The 26,632-nt window shown below is 57.8% G+C and overlaps 2 protein-coding genes across 2 annotated transcripts; both read left to right on the forward strand.

The window, feature by feature from the left end:
- Window positions 1-275: 275 nt before the first annotated feature.
- Window positions 276-23,144, forward strand: LOC120412169 (zinc finger protein 850-like). Its single transcript, XM_039572507.1, is given in 8 exon segments — window positions 276-497; window positions 4,658-6,070; window positions 6,579-6,599; window positions 18,065-18,574; window positions 18,914-19,157; window positions 19,751-19,866; window positions 20,539-20,991; window positions 21,478-23,144. Coding segments are annotated over 7 exon segments (4,125 nt in total). The 5' UTR covers window positions 276-497; window positions 4,658-4,684; the 3' UTR covers window positions 22,873-23,144.
- Window positions 18,887-20,057, forward strand: LOC120412182 (class II histocompatibility antigen, B-L beta chain-like). The gene is given in 4 exon segments (XM_039572516.1): window positions 18,887-19,157; window positions 19,160-19,225; window positions 19,760-19,866; window positions 19,966-20,057. Coding segments are annotated over 4 exon segments (438 nt in total). The 5' UTR covers window positions 18,887-18,901; the 3' UTR covers window positions 19,975-20,057.
- Window positions 23,145-26,632: the final 3,488 nt, after the last annotated feature.

A 26,632-nucleotide genomic window follows, 5' to 3' on the forward strand; every position in this document is an offset into this window, starting at 1 on the left:
GCACGGGCTTCCCACGGGCTCAGGGCCTCTCTCAGGCATCCCCTGCTCCGGCCCGGGCTCCTGCCGGGGCTGCAGGTGGGTCCCTGCTCCATGCCGGACTCACCCGCAGTTCCCAGCGCCTTCAGCTCCCGGTCACACCGAGATCCGGGCGGTTCAGGGCTGCAGCGGTTCCGAGGCCTCCAGCCCGGGCCGGGCCCAGCGCCAAGAACGCTCCTCAGCCAAGGTTTCCGCGGAATGGCGGAGTGAGAGGAAAGGCGGGGGTTCCGTGCCGTGTGCAGAGCCCGCCCCTCGCTCCGATTGGGCGGTGCTGCCGTCAGTCGTGGTTCTGGCGCGCTGATTGGTCGGAGCGGGGAGCAGCCCGGGCCCGGAGCCGCCGGCAGGGCGGCCGTGGCGCAGCAGAGGCGCCATTGGCGGAGCGTCTGTGCGGGCCCGGGAGCGGCGGCGGCGGCCGGAGCCCGGTGAGGCGGCGGCGGAGCTCGGAGGCGGCCCCAGCGCAGGTGGGAGCCGCGCTCGGTTCTGGCGGGGCTCGGGGCTGGCTGCGGGCGGAGGGGGCGGCAGGGGGCTGTGGCGGGTTCGTTGTGCCGTGTGGGCGCCGTGTTCGCCCTGGCGTGAGGGCGCTGCGGGAGCGGCTGCCCGCGGTCTCCTTCCCGCTGCTGCCTCGGCAGGAGCCGGTGCCGGAGCAGCGCTGGCTCGTCCCGGCTGCTGTGGGTAGGACAGAGGTGGCTGCCCCGTGGCCGGCAGTGTGCGGGAAAGTTCCCGTGGCCAGAGGTTTGTGTCCCCAGAGGAGGCGGAGGAGTCGTGTAAAAGTAACTTTATTCGTGGACAAAGGGAGAGGCCACGGGGCATTTCCCGTGGGGTCTGTCCAAGTGTTGGAGGACGCAGCCTCCTTTTTATGCCGATTTGCCCAGCCGCATCTCCGTGTCCCTTTGCCCAGTGGCTGAGGTCCTTGGAAGGTACAGACTTCCCGATCCGCCTGCTGCATGTGCCCCTTAATGTGCACCCCCACTTTGTATAACATCCGATATTCATGGCTCTGTTAAGGCTTTGTTCTTCTTCTGGAACTTCAGGAATTTAGCGGGACCTTGGCTGAGCAGCAGTTCGTGTCAATTAGTAACATTTTCTGAAATTTATGGTTTCTCCCATTACTTCCTTATCTCCAAGTCCCTGGCCCTATCTCCAATGGGATTCACACCATCTGTTTGTAAAGACACGTTCATTTTTTTCCCTTTTAATCCCTTGTCTTCTTATTTTCTCAGTACTTCTCTTTACAAACTTTAAAAATGCCTTAATCTGTTCTTCGTGGGCCTTCTTTGGTTTTGGGATTATTCTCAGTGACCTCATTCTGTGTCCTTTTGTAGCCGTTTCTGGGTCAGGAGGCCTGGCTGCCACCTGCATGCCCTTGATCCCCTGCTGAATGAGCTGCACTGAGCAAGGTGTGGTGCATGGTAAAAAGATGAGAGTTGCTGCAGCACCTGAGAGGAGAAACAGCATTGGTTTAACCCATGGTCTGCCAGGGAACCACGAAAACCTGTCCCATTCCCATCCTTTCCACGTTTGGAGCGGTACATGAGCTGCTTTCTTCTTTCCTTTGTTCTCTGTTTCACCACTTTTCCTTGGCCATCTCTTTGCCGAGAGCACTTTGAGTCATTTAATTTTCCACAACCTCCTGGTCCTTCTGCTGGAAGAGAATCTGATGCCATCCCAGGGTGAAATGCGGGCGCTGAGCTGCGCTTTGTCTCATTCCCTTTCCTTCAGAGCAGCGTGTCTTGTCACTCTTTTCCCTTCTGCTGCCCTTGCAGACCCATCCCTAAACACATTTTCTCCCTCAGGCCAGGGAATGTCTGGTAAATCACTCCTAGCCCGGGTCTGGAGCTCTGTCACTTGACTGCAGCCATGGGTTTCTTGCCAGCCCCCTGTGCAGGGCCGTTCAAACAGGAGGCTGGGTTCAACCCTTGCCCTGTCCTCAACTCTGAATCCTCCTGTTCCATCCAACAAGTTTCATTCTGTAAGAACTGAGCGCTGCTCATCCATTTAGAGGCTCCTTTGGTTAACAAAGCTTTACCTTGATGCCAGGCTTGAACAATCAGAGATTCTGCTGCTGTCAGTTTTCAGGCCTCAGTTCCCATTAAAGCCGGGGCTGCACAATTCTGCAGACAATGAGGCCACTCTCTGGCCACTGGGTTAAACATTTGAGCCCAGGAATTCCTTTGGCATGGCCCTGATTAACATCCCCATGCAATTCAAATGGTTTTTCCCTGTCTGGGAGGGCCAGGGCAGGAGGCTCAGTTAATCTGCTTTTGAAGCCTTGAAACTTGTGCTTTCCTTCTGGTGTCCATGATGGGGTTTCTTGGCTGGCAGGAGAGGAGTGTTGTAGGGAGAGATGCCTGGCTCCAGAAGCGCTGCCTTTAGCAGGGCCTCAGTAAGAGGCTGTAACCCCTTCCTTGCCTCCCTTGGAACAGGGTATTGCTTTTAGACACCACTTGTCCTGGATGCTTCAGAGGAATTTGGAGAGGCTCCATATCTGATTTTCCCTATTTCCCTGGGGCTGCCCACACTTCTGGGTTCACTTCAGCAGAGGCCTTCCCAGACATTTGACACCAAGGTACAGCAGCATTAGCCTCTGTATCTCCTTTGACAATATGAATTTGCATTCCCACTTCAGCCACCAAATCCCTTCCCAGTAAATTACAATCACAATTAGGAACAAACAGAAATTGATGCATTTCAAACCCATCTCCCACATCTACTAATAGTGGTTGAATAAAACACCCCTGCTCCTCTTTCCCAGTTATTGCCTGAATAATCAAGGAACTTCTTGACAATTTCCCCCCTTAGGTCTGAGATTCTGAGTGGGTTCAGAGTGGTCCTGCCACCCCCCACCAAGGAGAAACCCCTTGAAATCCTGACCTCCTTGTTTCCCTGTCCTGGAAGCCAGTGATAGAGAGGACCTGCAGCTGGCAAATTTTGAGCATGAGATGGGGGAAGGTGCTGTAGAACATCCCAATCTGCACTATTTCTCTCTTCCTCCCCTTTTCATCTTCCTTTTTCTTACGACATGGATTCCTCCTGCTGCTGTTTGCTTTAACCATATTCCTGCACACTCCCTTCAACCAACCCCTTCCCAGCACACCAACACCATCCATTGTTGAGACCCCTTCTCAGCTTCCCTTACTGTCCCCCCTGGGTGTCCATGTCCTTAATTACCTCTGGGAGAATGTGCAAACTACCTCAGCATTGTCCCCTTTTGTATAGGAAACGATGTCCATGGTTGTGTTCCGGCTTTGTTGTTGTTCTGGAAGTTGAGGAATTGAGCAGGAGCTTGGCTGAGCAGCAGTGTGTGTCAATCAGTACCATTTTGTGGAGCTGATGGTTTCTGGTGTCACTTGCTTGTGTCCAAGTCCGTGTCCCTGTCTATGAGCAGATTCAGAGCATGTGTTTGTAAAGACACATTCCTCTTATTCCTTTCAACACGATGGAGAAGGGAGGGACAAAGCATAAAAGGGCATTTAGGACATCCAAAGTTAGCAAGAGAGAGGGGGGAGGTCATCCCCAAACTAAGCCGGGGGAGCTGGGATTTGGGGGGACGATGGAAAAGGGGTGGGAGAGGGGGATAAGGAGAGGGGAGACAGTGGGAAAGGGGATCCTCTGGGGGTCCCTTAGTGTCTCCATCTCTTGATCCCTGGAGTGATTCCCCAGGGCTCTGGGAGGGGATGGATCCACACTGGGGGATCCCTGACTTCCCTGTCCATCCGTGGGGGGGCTCAGGGGGGTTCCCCCCACCTAGCATCTGGTGCTGCGGGAGCTGAGGGGCAGAGAGGGGTAGGAAAGGGGGGTCCAGGGTGGGCACGGAGGAGGAGTGGGAGGGAGAGGAGGGAGAGAGGAGGAGGAGGAGCAGGAAGAGGGGTAGAAGGAGAAGCACGAGGTTCCATCCCACAGGGGACAGGGGAGGGGGAACTTGCCCCAAATATATCAGGGAGTCCTGAAGAGTGTTTTTTCTGGGGGGAGTGTTTGGAATTTGCAGATTCCAGAATCGAGACCCAAATACCTTTGTGGGTCACTGGGAGGGCTTGGGTTTTTGGGGCAGGATGTTTGGATCTTGCAGAACCCCAAAGCTGAGTCACAGATCCCCCTTGGGTGGGTATTTGGGGGTCCACATGATGATCAGCATTTACTGGTGGGGGGGGGACATCAGTCTTGGGGACCCAGAGGAGAACGGTGGAGAGGAACCCCGGGACCCTCAAGTGGGGAGAGCAGAGAGGGACAATACCAGAGCTGGGGGCCCCCTGGCAGCCTAAAGGGGGGAGGGGAAGAGCCTGGAGTGGGGGGACCCCTGGGATCCATGGAACCTAGGAGAGTCAGGGGAGAAGGGATCACTGGGACCCTCAAAATCCCCTGGATCATCTGTAAACAAGACCCCAGAATGGGGGGACTCCAGAGGGGCCACAGGACCCCCATCAGCCCAGGGAAGGGAAACCCCCAAAACCCAGGAGTGGAGAGACAAGAGAGGCAGATCTCGTATGAGGGTTTTTTGGGGCCTGATCTTGGTGCTTCGGGGATTTTTATGGACACAAAACATCCAGTGACTTCCTGATATGGACTTGGGCAGGAGGAACCCCCAACCCAAGGCGCTCACCCCTTGTTTTTCCCCCCAAACCAGGATTTGTCATTCCCAAGGTGTTGCTGGATGGAGGAGGAGGAAAAGCCCCGGAGATGCCGCATGAGGAGGGGCTGCAAAAGCAGCCCAGAGAGATCCAAGCAGGAAAGAGCCCTCCTGTGCCGGGAAGGCGGCCGGAGATCCAGGGGGAAGAGTTTCAGCCAGAGATCCAACCTGATCCAGCACCAGAGGATCCACACTGGGGAACAGCCCTATGAGTGTGGGAAGTGTGGGAAGAGCTTCAGCCAAAGCTCCAGCTTCCTCAGTCACCACAAGATCCACAGTGGGGCAAAGCCCTACGAGTGTGGGGAATGTGGGAAGAGCTTCAGGTGGAGCTCCCACCTGAGGGAGCACCAGAACATCCACACTGGGGAACGGCCACATGAGTGTGGGGAATGTAGGAAGTGCTTCAGCTGGAGGTCCAGCCTCATCAATCACTTCAAGGTCCATACGGGGAAACGGCCCTATGCGTGTGGGGAGTGTGGGAAGGGCTTCAGAACGAGCACCCTCCTTATCCGCCACCAGTTTATTCACACTGGGGAACGCCCCTACGAGTGTGGGGAATGTGGGAAGAGCTTCAGCCGGAACTTCAACCTGAGGGAACACCAGCGCATCCACACTGGGGAGAGGCCCTACGAGTGTCCCAAATGTGAGAAGAGATTTCGGAGGAGCTGCGATCTCCTTGTACATCAGCGAATTCACACAGAGGAGAAGCCCTTCTGCTGCCCTGACTGCGGGAAGGGCTTCAAGCAAAACTTCGCCCTTGTCCTACACCGGCGTATCCACACCGGGGAGAGGCCCTACGAGTGTCCTGAGTGTGGGAAGAGGTTTGTGAGGAGCTCGGATCTCAACAAACATCAGCCAATACACACAGGGGAGAGGCCCTTCCGCTGCCCCGACTGCGGGAAGGGCTTCAACGACAGCTCCAACCTCGTCAGGCACAGGCGCATCCACACCGGGGAGAGGCCCCACCTGATCCACCACCAGGTGATCCACACCGGGGAACGGCCCTACGAGTGTGGGGAATGTGGGAAGAGCTTCAGCCAGAGCTCCAGCCTGAGGGCACACCAGCGCACCCACACTGGGGAGAGGCCCTACGAGTGTTCTGAGTGTGGGAAGAGGTTTCCAAGGAGCTCCGATCTCCTCAGACATCAGCGCATTCACACGGATGAGAGGCCCTTCCGCTGCCCCGACTGTGGGAAGGGCTTCAAACGCAACTCCACCCTCATCAGCCACCGGCGCATCCACACTGGGGAGAGGCCCTACGAGTGTCCCCAGTGTGGGAAGAGCTTCTCCAGCAGCTCTCACTTGACCCAACACCAACGGAGGCACCGCTAAGGGAAGCCCTGCGAGTGCCCCGAGTGCGGGAAGAGCTTCGTGCGCTGCTCCAGCTCCATCCCCCGTGGGAGGATCGGCGTTGGATGATCCCCAGTGACCCCCGTTGGGCAGAGCCCTGGTGACCCCCGTTCCGGGTGATCCCCGCTGGGTGGGGGGAAGGTGTTGGAGAGATTTCTTTGCCTTCTCCTTGTGCTGCTGTGATTTGGTTGGTAATAAATTCCCTCCCTGTGCCCAGGCTGGGTCTGTTGTGCCCGTGCCAGTTGAAAGGGTTCAAATCATTGTACCTGTGCGAGTATAAGATACAGGGTAAAAGTTAGCAAATATTGGCCACAAGCTTAAGGCACAGAATGTAACTTGGCAAGAAACGGGGAACAAACGTCACAGAAATGATGAACAAAGCTTGCTGAGAGCAGTCGAGAAACTGCTGAAGCAGCCAAGGAGAGCCTGTGCATGCCTAGGGGAGAAAGGTGCAAAGAGAAAGTGCAAAGGGAGGAAGATTGTGGCAGCTGGGGGGTGATGGGGGTTAGGAGGAATTTTTATTACCTCCCCGAGTAGGAACCCATTTCCACTCCCCTTCATCCCCCAGGTCTCCTCCCTCAGCCTGATGGTGAGAAGCATGGGAGTGCTCTGACTGCTGGGGGGCTTCTCTCAGGGATGGAAGGGTGAAACTCCACCAGTCTATTTCCCTTTCCCTTTCTCTAATGCTCCTTAGTCTTTGCACTTCCTCCTTAAGCTCGGCCACCAGGGAAAGGAGATCGTTCACCTGTTCGCACCTCAGGCAGGTGTCTTTGACAGCATCCCCTGGTGCTACTGCCAGGCTCAAACACTCCTCACAGGAAGGGGGCTGGACAGACGCGTCCTTCTGGGAGGGTTCTGTTTGCCTGGGTACTCTTTTAGTGGCTGGAGCTTTTGATCGTGTGAGGACCATTGCTGAAAAACCCAACCAACCAAATCTCAACACAAAAACAAACTCAAACCCCCACGGGCAGGAGAACACCCGCAGCCCTGCCCTCGGAGACTGCCACAGCCCTGTTTGCCCGCTCCTGTTCCCCGCGCTCCCCAGAGCCCTTTTTGAATCCGACCACCGCTGGCCGGAGGAAACCTCACCCTATGTGGGGGTGTCACCCCCTTTGCTCTGCCCACAGAGCTCCTGAGCCGCCGGCAGCCGCAGCCCCTCCCCGTGGCCTTGGGCCTGGCCGGGACCCCCCGCTCCGTCCCCGCGCTGATTTTGGGGGGGTCGTGTGTCCCCCCAGCCCCGCTGTCACTCTGCCCCTGCCTGGCTGCTCCCAGTGTTCCCAATAAAGCTTCCCAGCTCACCCCGGTCCCGTTTGTTAGGGGGCGGTGGGGAGGGACTGGGGGGCTGAGACTGGGGGGGGGCAGAATCTGGGGATGGATTGGGAATGGGGACCCCCGTGTGTTCCCCTCTCATGTCACCCTGCCCTAGGGGGTTTTGGGAAGCACCTGAACCCCAAGACCGCACTCAGCAAATCCCAAAAGGCGCCGGGACCCCCCTAAGAGGAAGGAGCAGGAGAAGGAACAGAGAGAAGAAGCAGGTGGGATGAGGAAGGAGGAGGAGCGGGACCCCTCCCAACTCAATTTGGGGGTCCCATTCCCCCTTTCCCTCAATTCAGGCAGCTCCTGGCAGCTTCGTTCTGGGAGGAATCCCTGAGTTTTGGTGGTTTTGGGGTGCAGTTTTGGCAGGGGACAGCTGTGTCTGGCCCTCCCCTCCCTCTTGTGGCCTCAGCTGCCCCTGACACTCTGGGGGTGCTGGGATTTCCTTCCTTGGGACAAGGACGTTCATTCCCTTCCAGGAGCCCAATGCTGGCTGGGGGTCCAGCTCGGGGTCCTTGAGCAGCTGCCCCAGAACCTCCGCCAGGGTCTCCCAGCGCAGCCGGAGCCGCTCGGCCTGGGGGCCCCAAAGCCCTCAGCAAGCCCCAAGTCCCTCCCAGGAACCCTCAACTCCCTCAAACCCAGCATCCCCCACATCCCCTGCAAGTTCCCCCCATGGCACCGGCCATGGCCATGTCCCCACATGTCCCTGGCCCTGTCCCACCGTCTCCTCACCCATGGCTGTGTCCCCACCACGTTTCCATCCATGCCATTGTCTGTCCCTCCACATCTCCATCCATGCCCGTGTGCCCTCATGTCCCCACCCATGTCTTAGTTCATTGTCTTCATTTTTACCCCAGTTTCAGGTGTTTTTAGAAGATGAAAAGAAAGGAAAAGAAAACCAAGGCCAAAAGAGAAGGATTTCCGTGTCTGTTCCAGCTGAGGATCCTCGTGCTTGGATTGGAGTGAAGAACTTTCTTCTGGAGGGTTTCACCCCACTGTCTCCAGAATCTTGGTCTTTGCCCCAGTCCATCACCATTTGGCTGCAGAAGACACCCTTGGGCCAGAGAAAATCAGAATAATGGAATCAGTGAGGTTGGAACAAACCTCCAGCACCATCCAGAGTTGATTGATGTCACCTGAAAAAAAGATTGAACGCAACAGGGGAGATTTTTTTGGGGTAGAAAGTCAACAAATCTGCTTTCCGCAGTGGACTTAGAGCATTGGTCTGTGTCCTGATGGATGTCCCTGCCCCGGGTTCATTCATGTGCCCGCGGGGAGCCAGGAAGATGTGGAGCCCCTCAGCCAGGTGTCTTCCCAACACGGATCACCAGGACCATGGATCACCAGGGCTCTGCCCAACGGGGGTCACTGGGGATCATCCAACGCCGATCCTCCCACGGGGGATGGAGCTGGAGCAGCACACGAAGCTCTTCCCGCACTTAAGAAACTCGCAGGGCTTCCCTTAGTGGTGGATGCATTGGTGTTCAGTCAAGGCAGAGCTCCTGAAGAAGCTCTTCCCACACTCAGGACATTCGTAGGGCCTCTCCCCAGTGTGGATTCGCCGCTGGGTGACGAGGTGGGAATTTTGCTTGAAGCCCTTCCCACACTCAGGGCAGCGGAAGGGACTCTCCTCTCTTGAGTTCGCTAATGTACGAGGAGATTGAAGCTGGTCTGAAACCTCTTCCCACACTCACCACACTCATAGGGCCTCTCACCAGTGTGGGTGTGCTGGTGCTTTCTCAGGGCAGAGCTCCAGCCGAAGCTCTTCCCACATTCCAAGCACTCATAGGGCCGTTCCCCGGTGTGGATCACCTGGTGCTGGATCAGGTGGGAGCTCTGGCTGAAGCCCTTCCCACATTCCCCACACTCATAGGGCTTTTCCCCAGTGTGGATCCTCTGGTGTTCCCTCAGGTTGGAGTTCCACCTGAAGCCCTTCCCACATTCCAAGCACTTGTGGGGCTTCTCCCCGCCCTGAGCCTTCTCCCCCACCTCCGAGCTCCCCCTGGATCTCCGGCCGCCTTCCCGGCACAGGGGGGCTCTTTCCTCCTTGGATCTCTCTGGGCTGTGTTTGCAGCCCCTCCTCGTGCGGCATCTCCGGGGCTTTTCCTCCTCCTCCATCCGGCCACACCTTGGGAATGACAAATCCTGGTTTGGGGGGAGAAACAAGGGGTGAGTGCAGTGGCTTGGGGGTTCCTTCTGCCCAAATCCATCTCCAGAAGTCTCTGGGCATCTTGTGTCAATGAAAACCTCCAAGATACTAAAATCCAGCCAAAAAAAACCCCAAACACGAAGACAAGGCCCCAAAACTCCAAAAATCTCAATATCCAGGAAAAAGCCCTTCCAAAATATGAAGATTCTACCCCCCACAATAACCAAACCACCAACATTTAGCTCAACAAACCTCAGAAACACCAAGGTTCACTCCTCCCCTCCAAAACTCAAGGTTCAGCCCAAATAATGCAGATTCAAACCAAAAACTCCGAGATTCAGCAAAAAATACCCTCCCCAGAGTTCCCTCTCTCTTGGCTTCTGGGGGTCCTGTGTATTTTGAGGTTCCCCCTATCCGGGGTTCCCACCTTCTCTGGGCTACCAGGGGTCCGGGGAATCCCAGGGGTCCCCCCTTTCCAGGCTCCCCACTTCGGTGTCCAGGGGTCCCTGGTTCCCCTGCTCTCCATCTTCCCCCTCCCTTCAGGCTGCCAGGGGTCCCCCAGCTCCGGGATCGCCCCTCTCCGCTCTTCCCCCAAACCTGGCTCTCCCAGGCAGTCCCCGAAACCGGTGTCCCCCTCACGCCGCACCGGCACCGGGCGATCGCCACGTGGTACCAGAGCCTGACCCAGGGAGACCAACCCACACGTGGGGGGAGACCCCACATCCCCCCACCCACAGCCGGGGCTCTGCTGTGAGCTACCAGTGGGAACCCCCCAAAAAACCCTCCCAGGGACCACCCAAGATATTTGGGGCAAGCTTCCCCTCCCCGGTCCCCTGCGGAATGCGGGGGGGGCGATGCTCCCGGGGCAGGGGGGCTGCAGATACGGGGAGCGATGGACGCACGTGCTGCCTCCTCTTCCTCCTCCTGTTCCTGCTCCTCCTCTATCCCTCCTCTTCCTCCCACTCCTCCTGCACTTCCTCCTTCTCCTTCCGTCCCTTCTCCCCCTCCTCCTTCATCCCTCCTCCTCCACCCCTGCTCCTCCTCCCCCCAGGCCCAGCGCCCACCCTTGGCCCCCTCCCCCCAAACCCATCGCATCCCACGGGAGGAGCAGGGATGGAGCTGGGGCCGGTCGGGCTGGGGCAGCGCTGGGCTCTTGGCTGCTCCCAGCTGCTGTGGGGGAAGCCAGGAAGGGGAAAAGAGGGAAGATTGTTGTGTGGAGAAAAAAGTTTGGTGCTTGTGGTCACACTAGATGGGGATTTGGACCCCTTTGGTCTCACTGCAGGAGCCTGGAGATTTTGGAGGGGGAATACAGAGATGGGTGTGGGATGCCAAGGGATTTTGGGGACAGGGTGAGGGGTTGTGGGAGCCGCTTCCTGGGGGGCAGTCAGGCCGGAGACCCCTGGGCTGGACTCCTGGTCTGGGCATTCCAGCTCCCATTTTCTGCTCTCTTCCTCCCTTTTTCCCACCTCTCTCAATATTTTCCCGTCGTCCCCACCACACCCCTGAGACACCCACATTCACCTGAGTCCCACTGCCCCCAGACACGGGAGCTCCCAGCACCACCAGTACCACCAGTACAGCCCAGCTGCCAGCACACGCCCCATGGCCAGTGCCGGGCAAGTGTCGCCAGCCCCAAAGCAGCCACGCTGTGCCGTGGAGGGGTCCCCATGGCCCTGCCCCACGTGGCACTGGGAGCACCAGTCCGGACCAGTGCAGAGCACGGGTGGGCAGTGTCAGAACCCACGAAAGTGGTTCCACCACAAGCCATTTAGAACCCCCCAAACTGGTGGAAAGCATCAGGATCCTCCCAAAAAAGGGGTCACCTCCGCCTCCTAAAATGACCGGGAAATCACCCAAATCCGTTTATAACCCCCCAAAACTGGTGGAAAGCAGCAGGATCTACCCTAAAATGGGTTCCCCATGTCCTTCCCTGTGGAGCCGCACTCCAAGTGCAAGAGCCAGGTGTGTCCCCCCTCCCAGTAACACATCCCTCAGGATTGGAGGGTGCCCCAAAACCTCCTCAGGAACCGGATCCCCCAAACCTCTTCATCCCAACATGTGTCTGTCTCATTCCAGACCCCATCCCAGCCATCCTCCCTCTCCCAAATACAGCCTCGTTCTTAGGGGGGCAGAGCTGCTTCTGGGGGCATAAGTGAGTGCAGGGGATCCTTTATCCCCCTCGTGCAGCTCCAAGCTGCCGAGGGCAAAGCCCTGGTTTCTAGGGCTGTCCCCTTCCCCCAGATTTGTTGGTTGTAATACCCAAGTGCGGCAACCCCGTGCCCTGTGGCAGCAGCCGTTGTCAGGACACGGCCCCGGGAGCTGCGTTAATGCCCGGCTATTATTGCAACCCTACGGTATATCACCGTGTCCCGCAGCCGTAGGGTGGAGGAGGAGAGAAGATCCAACAGGCAGGAATTGTGCAGCGAGATTGATTTATTTAATTATTTTACAAACTCTTTTATAACTTTTTTCTTCGTAGTCTAATTGGACAAGGATCAGCCACTCCTTGGGGGTGATTGGCTAAAATCCTAAAACATCCATTGTCGAAATATTTTTCTACTGTACCATAAACAAGACTTTTCAAGGCTGCAGGTGTTTGGTTGTTTACATAGCTCTGCTACCTCTTCTATGAGAGAGAAAAGTCTCTCACGGACTTAGAAAATAGCAAGAAAATCCTCGCTAGCAGCATTTTTGTATCCACATCCGGCCGTGCCCGGGAGCGAATGAGGGGAGGGGAGTTCATAAGGACCCCCCCGCGCCTCTCGCTCCGCCCAAAAAGGTTTTTAATGTATGGGAGCGATTTTCCGCGGTTTCTGGGCTCGGCGGGACCGAGGCGGCGGCAGCGGGAGCCGCGGGGCCCGGCCCGTGGGGGCGGCCGGGGGTGAAAAGTGCGCGGCGACCCCAGCGCGGTGCCCGAGGGCTGAGCGGAGCTGGTCGGGAACAACCCCCGGAACGCCCCGGTGCCCGAGGGCTGAGCGGAGCTGCTCGGGAACACCCCGCTCGTCTCCGCCGCTCCAAGCCGCTTTCCCGGCTCCGGCTGCCGCCGCCGCCCGGCCCCGGCGCGGTCCCGCGGGGTCGCCGCTCGAGGCGCAGCTGGAGGGGCTCGATCCGGGCCGCGCCCCGCCCGTCCCTCGCTGCGGCTCCTTCAGTGACACCGGGCGCCGCGGACATCCCGGTGCAGTTTTTTATTCTATTTTACTCCGTTCTCTGGATTTTATTCTACTCACCCCCCGCCCGTCCCTCGGTGCAGCTCCTTCAGACGCGGGCGGGGCAGACGCCTCTCGGTGCGGCTCTTTGATTGTATTTTATTCTCTTCTCTGTATTTCCTTTCGTTCCCAGCTCGCCCGTCCCGCGGAGCGGCTCCTTCAGGGACCCGGGGCGGCACAAACCCCTCGGGGCGGCTCCAGCAGAGCCCCGCCCGCCGCCGCTCCCCGAGGCCTCCCCGCTGCTCCCCGGCCATCGGACACCGCAGGCCGACCCGGCCCCTTCTTCCTCTTCTTCCTCTTCTTCCTCTTCTTCCTCCTCGCTGCTGCCGGGATTCAGCCCCCGCCGCCGCCCGGCTCCTTCTGCCGCTCCTGCCCGGCACGAAGCGGCGGTGCCGCTGACGGGGCCGGAGCGCGGCTGCCCCGCGACTGCCCCGCGCCTCAGGGCCGGGCCGGGGAGTGACCGCACGGCTGGGGAGGGACCCCCCGCTGGCCAGGGCAGGGACTGACCCCACGTGGAGCTCAGCTGTCATCCTGAAATGAAGGAATCGAACGTGGGTGCTGGCACTTCTGTAACCTCAAGCTGTTACTCGATACTCGACACTTTAGTTCTGGCAATAGGAAGCCCTTCAGCAGCAATGTCTCTCCCAGCCACTGGTTTCTGGCTCACACCCAGCTCGGAGCTTGGACAAGAAACCCAAAGTCCCAGAAGAAAATGCTCTGCCGTCACTTTTTTTTCATAGTTATATTTTATTTTATACGTGTCTGTGATGACGTATTTAAGAAGGAAATCAAAACCATGCGCAGCTCTCCCGTGGGGTGGCGAGTCGCCGTGGCCAGGGCCATCCCGGCTCCGCAAGCGGCCACGTGGCTACTGCCATCTCAGCATGGCCAGCGGCAAGCTTTGCCTGCTTGGCCACCTCTAGCCAGCTGTGCTGTGGGCAGAAGGGCAGGGGCAGCGGCAGTGGCTTCTTTTTTGTGCCCCGCTTGAAGAAAGACATTGAATGGCGCCGGTGCTGCGGTGGCCGGCACCGGACGCGCAGCGGCGGGGGGAGGGGGCTACGTGGCCAACAGCGGAGGCATGGCGAGCGATTCCCCAACGCAGAATTCGGACGAAATCGGCCTCTCGGCGCTGTGAAGTCCTGCAGAAGTCTTTGAACTGGTGGAATTTGTTGGTAATGGTACTTACGAGCAGCAGTTTTTTCCTTCTTCGAGAAAGAGGAGGAAGTGAGGACACGTGGTGGAAGACAGTGTGGCGGCACCAAGGTCAGTGGAAAGAAAGAGGGGCAGGAGGTGCTCCAAGTGTCAGAGTCGAGATCTCTCTGCAAGCCGTGGTGAGGACTGGGATAAAACAAACTGTCTCCCTATAATTCATGAAGTCCATGGGGGGATGCAGAGATCCTCTTGCAGCCCATGTGCAGAACAGGTGCTTGCACCAGAGCAGGTGGATGCCGGAGGAAGCTGTAATCCAGTGGGAGACCCGAACAGAGAGAGAGGGCCTTTTCTTCCAGAGATAGAGGAAGAGGGCCCTTGTTCCAGTCTAGAGCAGCTTATCCTTAAAGACTACACCCCATGGACTAAAATGATCCACACTATGCAGTTTTGGGAAGACTGTTTTGCCTGTGGGAGAGACTCACGTTACAGCAGGTCGGGCAGGACTGCTACTCGTGAAATTAGAACCACGCTGGAGAAGTTCATTAAGAACTGTCTCCCGTGGGAAGACCCCACAGCACAGCAGAAGAAAGAGACTCCCCTCCCTAAGCAAACTGAAGAAAGATTTTGGGTGAGGAACTGACCAAAGCCCCCACGCCCTGTTTCCCTGCACTGTTGGTGGGAAGGAGGGAGGGGTTGAGGGGAAAAAAGTGTTTTAAAGGCTTATTTTATTCCTCATTATCCTTCTCTGACTGCTAATAATAAATTTACTTTATCCCTTTAAGTTTGAGCCTGTTTAGCCCTTAGAGTGTTTTTTCTTAATCCTTATCTCAACCCATAAGCCCTTCGTTTTTTTCCCCTTCCCTGCTCAGCTGTATCAGAGGACAACGAGTGAATGGTTTTTCGTGGGTGCCTGGTGTTTGGCCAGTGTCAAACCACAACACCAAGGAAATCGATGGAAGTAATGAGGAATTTTTGAACTCTTTCCGCTGCTGTTTCCAGAAGGTCCCGGCCGGGTCCTGCCGGGAGGAGCCGGGGGCGGGGAGGGGCCTCAGGGCTTAATTGGGGAGAAAAGTTGAATTGGGGCAAGGAAACTTTAATGGTGGGGAGAAAATGTGAACGGAGGGGATTTGAATGGGAGGGGATGATTTGAATTGGGCAGAGAAAATGAAGTGGGGGAGGAGCCCCCCAGCCCTCGGCTGTGGCCCGAAGGTGCTGCCAGCGGTTCCCCTGCTCCCACCCCCCGGGCTGGGGGCGCGGAGCTGCCGCTGCTCCCTGGGAATGCCACGGGATAAAAACTCCACTCAAGCTTTCATGTTCCCAGTCACTCCCAATAAGATCCCAGTTGCCCCCAACATGGTCCCAGTTGTTCCCAGTCATGCCCTGTATGGTTCCTTTCACTCTCAGTCCCTCCCAGTAGAGTCAGGTAGGGCCCCAGTCACTTCCAGTATGAACCCAGCCACTCCCAGTCAGTCCCTCTGTGATGCCTTTTGTCCCATCATGGTCCCAGTTGCTCTAAGCATGATCCCAGTAACTCGCAGATACTCCCAGTACTATGCCAGTCACTCCATGTGTGACCCTGTCAGTCCCAGCATGATCCCAGTATGACCCCAGCATGGGCCCAGCTGCTCCCTTGTTGCCCCAGTTCTGGTCCCAGTGGGTTCTAGTTCCAGTCTGTCCCAGTCCATCCCAGTCTGTCACATTCTGTCCTGGTCCCTTCCCAGCAGCTGCTGCCATTTCCCGGATCCTGCGCCCTCCAACCTCCGGAGCTGCCGCTGGACATCCCCCCAGGATGCTGACGGGGGTCAGGGGCTTCGTGCTGGACTTTGTTTTCCTAGGCTGGGGCTCAGCCTCCACCTGTGGGAGAAGGTGAGGGGGGGTCTCTGGGGGGCCATGTCCTCTTGGAGCCTGTGAGCCCCTCTCAGGCCTCCCCCAACCCCGGGGTCACCTTCTTTCCCCCGGAGCTCCTGACCCAGCTCGTGCTCCCCCCTGGGAGGGGGCTTTGGGGCCCTTTTTCCTTGGGCCCCCCTGGAATCCCCATTCCTGGGCACTGGGACCCCCCTGCATCTCCTTCCCCAGCTCCGGGACCCCCCTGCACCCCCTGACCCCGCACCAACACCCCCCTGACCCCCCTTTCCGGGTATCCACCTTTCCCAGCCCCTGGATCCCCCTTTTCCCTGACCCTGGGGACCCCTGGACCCCCCATTCCCGGCTATCCCAGGGCACCTCAGCCCCAGGCCTCTCTTTGCTGGGAAACCCGAACTGGGCATGGGGCTCTGCAGCCGCTCTGGGATTTGTGATCACCCAAAGGAAAGGGAGAGGAGAGGGAGAAGGAGATTCAGAATAAGGGATTGGAGTCACAGCACCCAGTTCCGCTCTGCTGGGGTTGGGGACTGCAGGAAAAATTGGATCTGCTGCTCCCGGAGCTTTCCCCGCTTTGGGCCGAACCCAGCGGGTTCCAGGCAGAGTTTGGCCGCAGGGCCCGGGAGTTCAGCCCAGCCCGGCACAGGGGTCCCACAGGGCGTGGGTGTGGAGGGTCCTAGGGGGGTCCAGGAGGATCCAGGGGGGTCCCAGGAGGGGATCCAGGTGAATTCCCTGCTTCCAGTGAGGGATCTGTATTTTAAGAGAGGTGGTTGATGGTGCTGTAAAGGAGCAAACTGCAGAAGAAGTCACAGAGAAGTCATTTAAGCAGGGACTACCCGTGGTTAATTCCTAAAACCAAAATAAGTCAGTATTTATTTTGAGGGAAAATGATTTCTAATGGCATTTTGAGGGACATCAGGATCAATACACAGAAATAAATACAAAGAAAATACAAAGAGGTGAGACAGGAGTGGAGCTCTCTGGACTGATCCTGGGCAGAGCCCGGGCAGACCCTGCATGAATTTGGCTGCCTGAATGCAGCTCTTGCCCGGGCCCCAGGGCTGGCCCCCTCTGGGTGTCTCTCCCAGCACCACAGGGATGCTCCTGCCCCTTCCCTGGTGCCCCAGGGTCCCCTTCTGGGGCCACCCAGACACCTCCCTGGGCCTCTGGGGGCCCCATGGCACGGTGCAGACAGGGATCGAATCAAAGCTTCCTTGGAAGATGGAGGCAGGAGAATATTGCCCGTGATCTTCTTTCCAGCTGCCCTCCACACTCCTGCAAATCCTGCTGGGACACTCAGGCTCTCCATTCCGGGGCTCTGCAGCTCCCGTGCAAACCCATCCATCACTGTGTCCCCTCTCGCATGGATATCAAGGAAATGACACAGCAATGTCCACAAAACCTGAACTTGATTAACTTGACTGCTGGGGGGTGACTGGAAGATTACGGGGTGAGAACCTTATGCCTCCAAAAAGGGTCAACAGTTTGGAACTGGAACAGTCATGGAAACTTCAGCTTCTGGGGGAAAAGGTGGCTGGGAGCTCTGTGGCTGAGGATGGGAGGCTTCACTAACAATGGGAAAGGAGGAGAGAAGGGGTAAAAGGGGAGGTTTAGGAGCCCTAAACGTGGCGTGAGGGGGGTGGGTCATCCCCAAACTGAGCCAAGGGGAGCAGGGATTTGGGACGACTATGGGAAAGGGGTGGGAGAGGGGGGATAAAAGGAGGGGGGACAGTGGGAAAGTGTCCCCACCACTTGAATCCCTGGAGCGATTTTTTGGAGCTTGCGGGGGAGGGGGGATGGATCCGCACTGGAGGGGTCCCCAAGCCCCCTGCCCATCCCTGGGGGGCTCATGGGGGATTCCCCCACCCAACACCCAGTGCTGCAGGGGGCGGGGGGGGGTAAGAAATAAGGGACCGGGTGGGCACAGAGGAGGAGCGGGGGGAGGAAGAGGAAGAAGAGAAGAGGAGGAGCAGCAGGAAGAGGAGGAGCAGGACGAGGAGCCGAAGGAGACGCACGACGTTCGCTGCCCGCTCTCCGCCGCAGCCTCGGGAGCATCGTCTCCCCTACATCCCGCAGGTGAGCGGGGAGGGGAAGTTCGCCCCAAATATATCAGGTGGTCCCTGAGCGGTGCCCAGAGAGGGGAGAACCCCGGGATCCGCGGGACCCCCATCAGCCCAGAGGAAGGGAGACCCCCAGAACCCCAAAGTGGAGAGACCAAAGAGGGGGAAATCCTGGGATGGGTTTTCTGGGCTGAGTCGTGGTCGTTTGGAGATCTTTACAGACACAAAACCCCCAGTGACTTTCTGAGATGGACCTGGGCAGGAGGAACCCCCAGCCCAAGGCGCTCACCCCTTGTTTCTCCCCCCAAACCAGGATTTGTCATTCCCAAGGCGTGGCCGGATGGAGGAGGAGGAAAAGCCCCGGAGATGCCGCACGAGGAGGGGCTGCAAACGCAGCCCAGAGAGATCCAAGGAGGAAAGAGCCCCCCTGTGCCGGGAAGGCGGCCGGAGATCCAGGGGGAGCTCGGAGCTGGGGGAGAAGCCTCAGGGCGGGGAGAAGCCCCACAAGTGCTTAGAATGTGGGAAGAGCTTCAGCACGAGCTCCAGCCTTATCCATCCCTGCAAGATCCACAGTGGGGAACGACCCCGTGAATGTCGGGAATGTGGAAAGAGCTTCAGCATGAGCATGGTCCTGATCGAGCACCAGGTGATCCACACAGGGGAACAGCTCTACACCTGCACGGAATGTGGGAAGAGCTTTGGGGGCAGCTCCATCCTGAGAAAGCACCGGCACACCTGCACCGGGGAGAGGCCCTGCGAGTGCCCCGAGTGCGGGAAGAGCTTCGTGCGCTGCTCCAGCTCCATCCCCCGTGGGAGGATCGGCGTTGGATGATCCCCAGTGACCCCCGTTGGGCAGAGCCCTGGTGACCCCCGTTCCGGGTGATCCCCGCTGGGTGGGGGGGAGGTATTGGACTCATCAGTTGCCAGGCAGACCCTCAGCGCCGAGTGCCCCGCACTGGACTCGGCCTCCCAGTGCCGCACACTTCATTCCCAGTCCCTCCCAGTGCCACCACAGACCCTCTCAATCCCTTCCACTTGCTCTCAGTCCATTCCCAGGCCACTCCCAGACCTGCACCCTCTCTCCCAGTGCCTCCCACTGCATTTCCAGGCCCTCTCAGTGCTGCACCAGCCGTACACCCTCCCTCTCTCCATGCCTCACCAGCTGATCCCAGTGTCTCACAGCTCTCTCCCAGTGCCCCCCAGCATGTCCATCTCGCTGGTGCCTTTGAGCTCCCAGCCAAGCCCCAGACACGTGCTCTGCTCCGTGATGGATTTCTACCCTGCCGAGATCCAGGTGAGGTGGTTCCAGGGCCAGCAGGAGCTCTCGGGCCACGTGGTGGCCACCGACATCGTCCCCAACGGGGACTGGACCCACCAGCTCCTGGTGCTGCTGGAAATTCCCCCTGGTGTGGGATCACCTCCACCTGCCAGGTGGAGCACGACAGCCTGGAGCACCCCCTGAGACAGCACTGGGGTATGGCCCGGCCCCCACAGCGCTGGGGGGAGCTGGGGAGAGGACTGGAGGGGCTGGGACGGGAATTGGGGTGTGCTGGGAGTAACTGGGAGGGAGTTTGACAGAGCCTGGTTTAAACTGGGAGAGGGGAATGAGGGTCTGGAAGGGCTGGGAAGGGGTTTGAAGGATGTTGGGGAGGCTGGGATGGGGCTACAGGGGTCCTAATGGACACTGGGAGGGAGTGTGGGGGTGCTGGGTGTAACTGGGAGGGAGTTTGAGTGAGCCTGGAGGGGCTGGAAGAAGACTGGGGACAGAAAAACAGGGGTTGGGATGAGGTTGGTTGTGCAGGGAAGAGACCGGGAGGGGTCTTGGTGAGTCCTGGTGGGGCTGGGAAGCGACTGGGAAAAGGTTTGGGGGTCCTGAGAAGGCTGGGGAGGGACTGGGAAGAGGTTTCAGGGGGCCCTGGGTGTGCTGGAGGCGACTGGGAGGGTGCTTGGAGAGTCTCGAGGTGTCTCTGAGAGGTTTTGGGGGTCCTGACCCCTGCAGAACCCCCAGAGATGCCGCCAGACGCCGCCCGCAGCAAGATGCTGACGGGGATCGGGGGCTTCGTGTTGGGCTTCGTCTTCCTGGCGCTGGGGCTCGGCTTCTACCTGAGCAAGAAGGTGAGGGGGGGGCCCGGCGTTCGTGTCCCCCCTCCCCCGGAGCTCTGTGCTCCCCCGGGGCCCCCCAGCCCGGTGTCACCCCCTTTGCTCTGCCCACAGAGCTCCTGAGCCGCCGGCGGCTGCAGCCCCTCCCCGTGGCCTCGGGCCCGGCCGGGACCCCCCGCTCCGTCCCCGCGCTGATTTTGGGGGGTCGTGTGTCCCCCCCAGCCCCGCTGTCACTCTGCCCCTGCCCGGCTGCTCCCAGTGTTCCCAATAAAGCTTCCCAGTTCACCCCGGTCCCGTTTATTGGAGGGCGGTGGGGAGGGATTTGGGGGTACCCCGCGAGGGGGGCCGAGATTTGCTGGGGGGGGGAGGAGAACCTGCTCCGGGATGGATCGGGAATGGGGACCCCCGTGTGTCCCCCCCGTGTCATCCCGCTCTAGGGGAGCATTAGGAGGCCCCTGAACTCCAACACGGTACCCAGCGAACCCCCAAACCTCCTCACAGACCACCAAGGACCCCACAAAAATTTCCCCCAAAAAACTCCGGCGAAATTCAGACAATCAGAGAAGGCGCTGAACAACCTTCAGCCAATCAGAGCGCGCGGCGCTGGTGACTCACCAGTTGCCAGGCAGACCCGCAGCGCCCAGCGCTCCCCACCCGGACCCCACCTGCGCCCCCCCTCGCCCCCAGCGCCCCCCGCCAGGGGAATTTGGGGAGGGGGCGCGTGGGGGGCTCCCAGGCCGGGCCCACAGCCCAGCCCTGCCCCAGCCCGACCTGCCCCGGCTCCATCCCGGCTCCTCCCGCGGGATGCGACCGCGTCCGGAAAACGGGGGGGGCCAAGGGTGGGCGCTGGGCCCGGAGGGAGAAGGGATGGGGGGGAGGAGGAAGAGGAGGAGGAGGGGTAAGGAAGGAGCGGGAGAAAGGCCGGGGGAAAGAGCAGAAGGAGGCGGGATTAGGAAAGAGGAGGAGCGGGAGAAGGGAGTGGAGGAGGAGCCAGGGGAGGAGCGGGAGGAAGAAGTGGGAGAGGGGAAGAGGAGGAGCAGGAAACGGAGGAGGAACAGGAAGAAATTCTCGGTTCCGGCGTCCGTTGCGTCCGCAGCAGCTCCGGCCCTGGGATCATCGCCCTCATCCCGCATCCCGCAGGTGAGCGGGGAAGGGGAGCTCGCCCCAAATATATCGGAGAGTCCCCGGTGGGTTTTTTTTGGGGGGTGGATAGTTAGAGCCGAGAGGACTCCAAAGCTGAGCCGCAAATGCCACTTGGGCGGATAACGGGGGTCCACGACTGGTTGGGGTTTTTGCTGGGGGGAGGGAGGGGGAGATGGTTGCTGCCGACAGAGCCCGGGCAGTGGATGGGGGGATGTGGGATCCCCAGATCATCCCTAAGCGGGATCCTGGAGAGGGGGGACTGCAGGAGCCACGGGACCCCCATCAGCCCAGGGAAGGGGAACCCGCGAAACACCAAAGTGTGGCGATCAGAGAGGGGGAACTCCTGAGAGGCTTTTTTTGGCTGAATGTTGGTGGTTTGAAGAGTTTTACAGACACAAAACGCCCGGTGACTTCCTGAGATGGACCTGGGCAGGAGGAACCCCCAGCCCAAGGCGCTCACCCCTTGTTTTTTCCCCAATCCAGGATTTGTCATTCCCAAGGCGTGGCCGGATGGAGGAGGAGGAAAAGCCCCGGAGATGCCGCACGAGGAGGGGCTGCAAACGCAGCCCAGAGAGATCCAAGGAGGAAAGAGCCCCCCTGTGCCGGGAAGGCGGCCGGAGATCCAGGGGGAGCTCGGAGCTGGGGGAGAAGCCTCAGGGGGAGAAGCCTCAGGCCAGGGAGAAGCCTCAGGCCAGGGAGAAGCCCTACAAGTGCTTGGAATGTGGGAAGAGCTTCAGCCAGAGCTCCAACCTGATCCGGCACCAGGTTATCCATACTGGGGAAAAGCCCTACACCTGCTTGGAATGTGGGAAGAGCTTCAGCCAGAGCTCCCACCTGGTTCGGCACGAGGTGACCCACACTGGGGAAAAGCCCTATGAGTGTGGGGAATGTGGGAAGAGCTTCGGCTGCAACTCCGACCTCAACAAGCACCGCAAGATCCACAGTGGGAAACGACCCTACGAGTGTGGGGAGTGTGGGAAAAGCTTCAGCCAGAGCTCCAACCTTATCCGGCACCAGACAATCCACACTGGGGAACGGCCCTACAAGTGCTTGGAATGTGGGAAGAGCTTTAGACGGAACTCCAGCCTCAATGTCCACCGGCGCAGCCACACTGGCGAGAGGCCCTACGAGTGTTCTGAGTGTGGGAAGAGGTTTCAGACCACCACGAAACTCCTCCAACATCAGCCAACACACACAGAGGAGAGGCCCTTCCGCTGCGCTGATTGTGGGAAGGGCTTCAACCGCAACTCCCACCTTGTCAGCCATCGGCGCATGCACACCGGGGAGAAGCCCTACGAGTGCTTGGAGTGTGGGAAGAGCTTCAGCACGAGTTCTGACCTGATCCAGCACCAGAACATCCACACTGGGGAACGGCCCTATAAGTGTAGGGAATGTGGGAAGAGCTTCACCTGGAACTCCAACCTCAACAAGCACCTCAAGATTCACACTGGGGAACGGCCCTATGAGTGCGTGGAATGTGGGAAGAGGTTCAGGTGGAGGTCCCACCTCATCAGCCACCAGAATATCCACACCAGCAAACGTGAACGGCCCTACAAGTGTTTGGAATGTCGGAAGAGCTTCAGCAATAACTCTGACCTCATTAAGCACCAGAGGATCCACACTGGGGAACGACCCTATGAGTGTGGGGAGTGTGGGAAGAGCTTCAGCCAGAGCTCCAACCTCATCCGGCACCAGACAATCCACACCAGGGAACGGCCCTACAGGTGCTTGGAATGTGGGAAGGGCTTTAACCGCAACTCCCATCTCATCAGGCACCGGCGCATTCACACTGGGGAGAGGCCCTACGAGTGTCCCAAGTGTGGGAAGAGCTTCTCACAGAGCTCTCAGTTGACCCAACACCAACGGAGCCACCAGTAAGGGAAGCCCCGCTGTTGGGGAGGATGAAAGTTTGGTAAGAAAGTTTCACAGATATGCAGGCTTGGCAGAAGGATCTTTGAATGTAGAAACTGAGGATGAGATAGAAATGAAAGCAAGTTTGGATATAAAGTAAAAGATGTTTTGCTGAACCAGTGATCACTGAATAACTGAGACGGAAAAGGCTGGAGATGAGTTGAAAGGAGATTTTTATGATTAGGGACAAAGGTATGTGACTACAAACAAAGACATGTTTTTCACCAAGTAAATAAGTCTCAAGAAGAGCATAAGTAAATAGAAAACATGTTTTTACCAAAAAGAGAGATATGGCAGGCAAACAAGAAATGTTGATGTAGCAAGAAGAAGAAAGGTCTGAGAATTTCCCATTGTAAGCTTAAATTGTAACTTACTCTAGTGATTGGATAATAATGACCATAATATGGTCATGGTAGCAGCTATGATAGGCTATAGGCAAAGGTAAAAGTATTGTGTATGGTGCTTATTGGTTGTTATGTATTAAGATACTCAGCAAAGTATAAAATGCTTTGTAGCTTGAACAGAAGGTGGCTTCAGGTATGCCTACAGCTGTAGATGGCAGCTGTAGGGCTGGCTCTGGATACCCACTCCCTGAAATGCTGTAACTTTGCCTATGCAATAAACAGCTTTCAAGAGAGCCGCCTGAAGTCCAGACATCCTTCGTTGACACTTCTCCTATTTTCCCGCGAGTGCCCCGAGTGCGGGAAGAGCTTCGTGCGCTGCTCCAGCTCCATCCCCGTGGGAGGATCGGCGTTGGATGATCCCCAGTGACCCCCGTTGGGCAGAGCCCTGGTGACCCCCGTTCCGGGTGATCCCCGCTGGGTGGGGGGAAAGTGTTGGAGAGATTTCTTTGCCTTCTCCTTGTGCTGCTGGTGATTTGGTTGGTAATAAACACCCTCCCTGTGCCCAGGCTGGGTCTGTTGTGCCCGTGCCGGTGTTTGCTGAGGGATCTCTCCCAGTCTTATCCCATCCCAGGAACCCTTGGTTAAATTTTCTCTCCCCTGTGCGGCTGCAGGGGGCAGGGACAGAGTGGCTTTGGTGGGTGCCTGGCATTGCTCCAGCATCACCCCAGGCCATGGGCATCCCTGGGATCCCAGTGTGCTGGTGCATTCCCCCCTCCTCCTTTCCAGGCTGCAGCGTGATCTGAGAAACGCTTGTTAGGCCTTGGCCTTGAAAACAGCACCTGGGCTCAGCTCTTTCCGAGCTTGTCAGAAATACTGTCTGCTCCCAGGAATTGCTGAGGAGCTCCTGCTTTCCTTATGACCAGCCCTGGAAAAGGTTCCTCTTGCCTGAATGGCATAGCATTCCTGTTCTCCCACTTTCAGAGAAAGTGCCGACCCAAACTGTGGCCGGGATGAAACATCGTTATGGCTGAAGCCCACTCTCTTGTGACCCTCTCAACAGAGGCCCAAAAGGAGACCCTTTGAGCTCTCCTGGGCCACCGCGGGCTGTGACCAGCAATCTCCCTCTGAGGGGGCCTCTCAGAGCCAGCAAACCTTCAGGTTTGCTATACCTGGAGATCGCCAAACCACGATGTGTCCTGGGCCGATACCCTCACTCCTCGAGGCCTGATCCTGTGCCCAGCAGGAGAGGAAAAAGCTTCCAAAGTGAGGATTTCACTGACCTCTGAGGGGAATTTTTCACAGGAACCTTGCTTGCTCTGACTGTTTCTGTCTGTGTGCGTGCCCCTGTGCATATGCTATATCAAATCTGGGAGAAATACTGCTTTCTTAGGTGTTTAAGTACCTTGGATACCTAAGTTAGGCCTGTAGGTAAGGTTCAGTTATCGTTATAAACTCACTTAAACTCTGCTAAGTGTTGTTCTTTGGCTAAGATGTGAAACATAAGGTCTAAGCTAAGTGTTTTTAAGTGTTGTTCCTCTGTTAAGTTGCTAGGTATAACTTGGACGTTACAGCTGTTAGTAAGGTTAAATGCTGCTAAGGGTTATTCCTCTGTTGTTAAGGTGAAGTTAGATACAAGTTCAGTGTTGTTCCTTAGTCGAATTGTTAGGCCTAGGCTATAAGTTGAGTTATGAGTTAAAATACTGTTAAGTTTCAGTGTTTATAAGCGGTTAGGCCGTGTTCCTTTTTATCCTTGCCCGCACTGTCTTTTGTCCCATGCACCTGAACACCCACCCCACATCCCCACACCCCCCTAGAGATTCTCAGCTCATTTCTGTTTTGATTGCCTGGATTTTGTTTGGTTTTGTTGTTGGTTTGTTTCTCCCTTGTTGTGCCCTAGCTGTCCTGTAGGTAGTAGAGTGAATCTTGCAATGAACTTGTTGTGCTTTGTTGCTTAATGTTAAATCTGACTTTTGCTCATACCCTTGCCACTGGTTTTTCAAGCGATCTCAAACACTCTCATTCGTGACAGCACCCACAGTGTCCGCCCTCACCGAGGGCCTGACCCGCGCCCGTGTCACAAAGGGCCACAGCCGGCACCCCAGCCACAGAGGGACAGACTGGAAACCGGCACGGAGCAGCCCCGGACTTGTGGCCCTTGTAGCCCCTGCCGTGCCCCGAGCCCTGGGAGGCTTCGGCCACGCTCGCACCCGACAGCCGCAGCCCGGCCCTGCGGAGCGCTGGGGCTGCAGCCCGGGCTGCTCAGGGCAGGAGGAATTGGCCGCACGGACGTGCCAGGGCCCTGTGGGCAGTGGCTCCATGTCCTGCGGGAGGGCCGGGGCCGAGGGTGTCCCTCAGGGCTCTGCCGGGGCACCGGGGCTCGTCACTGCCTCGGTCAGTGGCACCCGGGGGCACCGAGCGCAGCCTCGGCGCCTTTGCAGGGCACGGGGAGCTGAGCAGGGCGGGGGCAGCACGGAAACACCGAGTGCCTGCCCGGGACAGAGCCGGGAAAGCCGGGCTGGAAAGCCGGGAGAGGCTGCTCGGAGCTGGCCCGGGGACTTGGGCACCTGGGAGACAGAGCCGGGCTCTGAGCTGACACCCCAAGCCAAAAACCTGAGAAGTTACAGCAGGTTTTCCTAGACACTCTTCATTATTCTGTATTTTCTCAACGTGACTTTTTACGAGGGAACATTTTCAGTGGTTTTTTCCATTTTTCCCACCCTTTAAAAAGAAATCAATCACTTTTTGTTACGTGTTAGGAAGGTCAGGGAGGGAAATATTGTGGGCAATGAGGGTTTTATTCAATATATTTTCAAAAGTGAGATGTGGCAACTCCAGACTTTGACTCCTAGAGCAGTGTCTGGTTCCAGACTGCTCTGCTTTTCACCGTGAGATCTCAGTTCCTTCAAATCCAGCAGTCAGAGCCCTTGAAACACGGAAAAGCTGGGAATCAGGTGAAAGCATTTGGAGGGTTTGCTCTGTCCATACACTCCACATCTCCCCTGGTGTTCGTTCAGCCTCTCCACTCCTGTCCGACGTGCACATTGCTGTGTCCAGAGTTCAGTACATGCTTTTATGGATATATATATATATATGTGATTATTGTATCCACAATTGCCTTGGAGTGAGTTCCTGTGATGGTACTTTCCGTGATCCTCTGCTCTGTGCCCAGACCATGGTTATTGTGTCTTTGAGCGCCGGGAGCCCGGGACGGGCCGTTGTGGGGCCGGGGCGGGGAGAGGCTCCTCGTTCGCTGCGCGGGCGTTTTGAAGCCTCGCTGCGCAGGATTTCCGGCGCTCTCTGTCCACCGAGGCTTTTTGCTTGGCTGAAAAGCTTTTTTGGCCCAGGCGCAGAGAGGATTTTTTTCCTTGCCGCGGTTCGGAGAC

Source organism: Corvus cornix, unplaced genomic scaffold (genome assembly GCF_000738735.6).
Source record: "Corvus cornix cornix isolate S_Up_H32 unplaced genomic scaffold, ASM73873v5 scaffold17, whole genome shotgun sequence".
NCBI classification, from domain to species: Eukaryota; Metazoa; Chordata; class Aves; order Passeriformes; family Corvidae; genus Corvus; species Corvus cornix.